We start from the raw sequence: 5,868 nt of genomic DNA, 5'->3' as shown, positions 1-5,868 counted from the left end.
CATAACAGAATTTATACAAAGCCAACTTATACACAAAAAAAATTATGTCTCTCCACTTAAGTGCTAATAACTTCTATATTTGTTATCCAATTTAGATGAGCAGGGTCTTATTGTATTTATAGAATATCATGCTTTGGCGTCCAAGTATGCGGAAGTTAACAAGTTCTTTAATGTTGATATTTTTACCGAAAGTATTTCTTTTATTATTATTTTTTTTATTATGCAAAATTTTCTATATATGTATCAATGGTTAGCTCCTAAACTATGAATCCGGTTGGAAAACATTCTTTACATATAATATGAGATTGGCCAGCTATATAAAAAAATTTAATTTTTGTATGGGGCCTTCCAAAGGAGAGGATATAGGGATATGTTCCCAGGAAAATATTGTTGGGGATGGAAAAATAATGGGGGTATGTGGTACATTTGATCCCTTTAGAAGCAAATCTTGGGTAGGTATTACCCTTTTTTCGTATTTCATTACAGACTCTGCTCGATATATTGTGGAGTTTAACATTGTTGCAAGGTCGTGCAAGGTCTGGCTTAAGTAGTATCTAAAAGAAGATATCATGAAGAGCTTCACAAAAAAAATTTAAGAAAAATACATGACAATACAATGTTTAGGTTGTCCAAAAAAGTTCGACTTTGTTGATAATTGTGGACGAAAAAACGCCTAATTTTGACACATTACTCTATCTACGTCCCTCATCATAAATCAATTGTTTTTATTTCATTATAAAGAGCATCATTTTCTATGCCAAATACATTTTTTCCAGCGTCTTGGTACACCACTGTGATGAACAACAGACCACTTTTTAAAAATGTCTATTTGATTTTTGTACTCTTCAAAAAACAAAGTTTCAAAACTTCAAATTTAACCTACAAAAAAAATAACAAAGTGGGCTTTCAAACACCAAAGGATACTTTTTTCTATGTAATTGGACATTTCCTAACAAGTTGGAATTATACGCCCTTATTCCTGATAATATGAACGTTTCAAACGTTCCATATTTAAATTGGGCTCCATTTGTATCAACTTACGTCGAGCGCTCATTTAGTACATTCAAGGCTTTTCTTCGCGAAAATCGAATGAAAATGCTGCCAGAAAACTTCAAAATGCATCTTGTGGTTCAATGTTACTACAACTATACAGATTATAGTTTTATGAGTTAGAAACTCGAAAGGATAAAGTCAAAGAGTCAAAGTACAAATTTTTCATATAATGAAACTAGTTCATAGTTTTTCTCTTCTTACTTGTAATATAAAAATTTCTAAAATAAATATATTTTTTGATTGTTCTTCGTATTTTCTGTTTTTTTTAGGGCCTTATTTTGCTTTTTTGGCAATACCATTTTTTTGCCTTTTCCTGCCTTTTTCACTATTTTGTTTTGCCTTTTTTTGCCTTTTTTGCAATACCTAGTGCCTCTTCCTGCCTTTTTCGCTATTTTATTTTGCCTTTTCCAGCATATTTCGTTACCTTATTTTGCCTTTTTTATAGGTTTTTAGGTCCTAAAAATCCGTTCCCGTTCGTTAAACCAGTTGGAATATTTATAGGAAATTGAACGCTCTACAAAAATGGTCTTATATACTCTTTTCATTAATCTAACCATTTAAAAGATATTCAAGGTCAAAGATTGAAGTATTTTAAGGAAAATAAATTTTTTTGTTTTGAGTTTTGTAACTTACTAAAAAATAATTATTGTCAAATGAGTTTTAATTATTTCTATAGGGAATTAAATGCTCTACAAAAAAGGTCTGATGTAGTTAATCGATTACTCTAACCATTTAGAAGATATTCACAGTAGAACTCCAATGCCTACTGACTTTAATAGTTTTTGTATCGCTCTTGCTTGCGCTTCATAAGAAATAAGACATACACGCGGGTACGCTAAACAGCAATTCGTTTATTCGAATAAAAAAAGACACGAACAATACACATGTACAGAAAATCACCTTCGGGTTTGGTTCAAAGCAAGGCACTGTCCGAAGCAATACCGGACGAGAGACCTTACCACAGTATATACAGTAATAAACCTTTTTGAGTACTCCTCGGGGGTAAAATGTGATCAGGGTTAATAATGAGAAGGAGCATTAATTTTGCTGATTCAGAGTTGCATACAAAATTACTGTGGTATGAAAGGGCGCAACAACCGTACTAAGGCAGAGGGCACAGATAATTTTGTAAACAAACACTTTTCCTATTATTTTAAAAAGATATCCAGTTTTTAACTAGAGGCAGTGGCTTGTGCGGCTCACTAAAATCTACTCATCATATTGGAGCAGCTCCGAGTAAGGGACCATTGAATGTGTTGGCTGAACTTATGACCACAATAACCAACGCAGTCTCCAACCACATGCGTGTCTTGAATTTATACGGTAGCAATTTATAGCAATTGCTATTGTATTTGTGAATGATTCATTTTTGTGACATTGGGCACGTTCAGAAGGCGCAACAGCTCAGTAACTGTTGCGATTGCACCTTCTGAACTCGTTGTTTTGCACTTCTGATCAACTGAACAGTTGCGTGTTAGATGATTGTAATTTTTATGATCATTTGAGACAACATGTTGTGTGTTTGGAATTTGACAGCTAATGTATCAAGCCGTTCAGAAGGCGCATTATGATCACTGATTTTTTTAGCAAGGGTTGCGCTCAACTTCCGCGCCTTCTGAACCTACGCATTATATACTTTGAGGTTAAGTATTTTTGATGAGTTCCGCTCAAACTTGGGTGTGCTTAATGAGCTGTCTGGGCGGATGCGCTTGTAGGCATTGAAGTCTCTATAACTAAGCAAGCCTTTTTTTGTTTTGGAATAAATACTTCAATATATTCGGAAGTTTAGAGTTTTCCGTGATAAATTCACAAATTTCACGTTTTTTAATATAAATACGACGCACAGTGTAAGATTTGACCCATCTAGCTGCTTTTAATTCTGTAATTCGAAAACTATTGAAGATAGATTAATGAAATTTTGCACAGGGTACGTTATAAGATAGGCGAAGCTTTTTACAAAAAATTGGTAATTTATAGTTACTGTCACGCCACCCTATTATATAACTGCAATTTTAAAAAATGCAAAAACTGAAATATTTAACTAATTACAAACGCTAAAATACCTAAAATTTATATTTAGAATTTCCCTATAACAGGACTGACAAACTGACAGAAATGGACTTAAAAATAAATATATTTTTTTTTTAATTATGGGCGTGGAAAATATCGACAAAAAAGTTAAGTTGGGTCAACATAATTCCGTTATAAGTTCAATATTTCTTGCTCTATTTACAAAAATGGGATACCATTGGAAATGTAATGAATCAGGCTTCTTCTATTCAAAGCAAAAATACAAGAATTTGTCTCGACCGAGATAAAATGCAAATGAATTACTCGAAGAAAATGAAATTCCCAGTAGGCCAGAAAAAAGAAAATTTCATCAAAACCTGCACTTTCCAGCAGCTAAAATTGTGTTGTTTCAAGTCTAAGAGGAGTGGCAAATAAACTGAGATACAAACTTTATCGAATAGTGGCGGATAACGAGTTTTCGGGTCTAATAAAAATAATAGTTTGCTAAAAATAAGTCTAAGTCAACATCGTTTTACTTTAACTGAAATACTCAGTCCTAGTTTACTAAATTCCCAAAAATGCATATTCATTAAAAGGATCATACCTAAAAAAATAAGACCAAAATGATATTTTAGCAATTGTTGCATAAATCACATAACACCGACAAATTAAACATTGAGATTCAGTTTTAAATATACAAGTTTAAATATTATTGCCCTCAGTAATTTTCCAAATCAAACCCCGTCCCGCCATACACTTTGATTTAAATTTTTTAGTTGTTATTGTTTCATCTTTATCAGGCATTTCTAAAAACATTCTTGACGTTGTTTTGAAATTTGGCGACATAAAATAATGTAATTAATCTTTTCTAGAATATGGAAATGATACACTGTGCGACGTGATATTGATAATATTCTTAATTAAACATTTACTACGTTTTTAAGCACGTATTATTTGCAAATAACAATTTCCAAAATGGTAAACTTTGCCGTTTAAACGCTGAGTTAGTTTTTTATTTGCAAATAACTAAATCACGCAAATAAGTATTGATTAGTGATACTATTTGCAAATAAGCGCAAGACGCCGCCAGTCTTAGGTTTATTTTCTTTTAAGATGGTCATCATATTGCTTTTTTATAATCAAACCGTTACCATTTTTAACTTTATTTTCTTTTTCAATAATCAGGCAATATTAAATAAAAAAAAATTCGCCATCGAATAAACAGTGAGTTAGGTATTTGCAAATAGCTACGTATAAACGTGGTAATTGATATTTTACTTAACCTACATTTTGTTCATAAATAACACAGTTATATATATTTTATCCTCGAAAGGACCTTTTTCTAATCATGAGGCGAAATTCCCCACAGTAAGTGTTGCCGTGCGCGCAAAACGAAAACGGTGCACACAACCCAAAAGTACTCCTCGGGGACCAATTGGTGAAAAACTGCGAAAAGGTTTATTACTGTATATACTGTGACCTTACTTGGCGCAAGCTCGAAGCCGATTGAAATTTAAAGATCAGCAACGCGACTTATATACTCTACAGAGCAACAAGAGCTACTGTAAGTGTTGCTACGAACTGAACAAGTAGTAGGTTTAATTGTATTTACAGAACTCCGTTAGGTTGCATTTTCTAGCCTATGTTAAACGATCTATTACAATATAAGTAGGTGTTTACAGTGATGCCCAAACAAACAATAGTATATGATTTGAACGATTAGAAAAACTTATAATAAACAAAATATGAGATCGTTTCAGTCTCCCCCTAGGATGCTGACACTCGACCCGATGAGGCATCCTTCTAAGTCTTTTCGGGACGTCCTCGGCGTCAGATCCTGTTAACTGGCTCTTCGGAAGCATTGGTAGCACTTGGATATGGAGTTAACGAGGCATGGTAGGTGCCTAAAGGTTGTTGGAGGTTATCTTCATGCGCGATTACATAAGCAGTAGTTCCTTGTTTCGCGATGATGACATAAGGCCCATCTCTTCTAGGAATGAATTTGGACGTCACACCTTTGGAAGCGTTGCTCAAAACGTGAGTAGTGACTAGAACCTTGGAACCAATTTCTAAGTTTTCTTGGTTACGTCTTCGTGGATTGGTGAGGGCTTTGTTGGCATCTTGCTGTCTTAGTTCAAATTCACGAGCAGATGCGAACACCTCAGCAAGAGTGCTCAAGTATGGCGTGATTTCCGCAATAAAGTTTTCGGAGTGAATAACAGCTCTCAAGTCGTGCTGAATGTCATCAATAGTTCTCAGCTCGCGGCCAAAAGTTAGATAAGCTGCAGTGTAACCAGTGCTTTGGCAGGGAGTGGTGTTCATGGCGAAGCGTATGGCTGGCAACTCCTCTGCCCAGTCTCGATGCTGCTTTCCAACCAATATCACCAACTGTGTCTTTAGATCACGGTTCTTCTTTTCAACGGGGTTTGCTTGTGGATGGTAAACAGGCGTAAACACTTGGTCTATGTTGAGACAAAAGCAAACCTTCTGCATCACTGAGGACACAAATTGGACTCCGTTGTCGCTGATGACCTTCCTCGGGACTCCATAGCGCAGAATTACTTCGTCGATTAGCAGTTTTGCACAGTTTTCGGCGGTAGCTTCGGTTAATGCAAAAAGCTCCACCCAGCGGCTGGCGATGTCTTCAGCGATGAAGATCCATTGTAGCCCATTTGCGTCGGGAGGTAATGGTCCAAACAAATCGATAGCAATTGCTTCAAAACGCTGTTTGCTCGATACCGTTTGATATAACCCCATTGGCTTTAAGTTAGTGGCCTTGTAGTGCTGGCAGTCAATGCAATTTTT

General features: G+C 35.1%; 1 protein-coding gene across 1 annotated transcript; it reads right to left on the bottom strand.

Annotated features, from left to right (window-relative positions):
• Positions 1-4,893: 4,893 nt before the first annotated feature.
• On the bottom strand, positions 4,894-5,556 carry LOC118751035. The gene has a single exon (XM_036485797.1). The coding sequence runs from the start codon at positions 5,554-5,556 to the stop codon at positions 4,894-4,896; it is 663 nt and encodes a 220-aa protein (XP_036341690.1).
• Between the last annotated feature and the right edge of the window lie 312 nt (positions 5,557-5,868).

This window comes from Rhagoletis pomonella, unplaced genomic scaffold (genome assembly GCF_013731165.1).
Source record: "Rhagoletis pomonella isolate Grant_MI unplaced genomic scaffold, Rhpom_1.0 Rhpom_scaffold_00502, whole genome shotgun sequence".
Taxonomy (NCBI): Eukaryota; Metazoa; Arthropoda; class Insecta; order Diptera; family Tephritidae; genus Rhagoletis; species Rhagoletis pomonella.
The sequence above is the reverse complement of the archived record's forward strand: the minus strand, read 5'-3'. Positions and strand labels throughout refer to the sequence as shown.

Bases quoted from the DNA above. Each gene is read 5' to 3' on its own strand.
- LOC118751035 (XM_036485797.1), bottom strand. From the start codon at position 5,556: ATGCAGAAGGTTTGCTTTTGTCTCAACATAGACCAAGTGTTTACGCCT.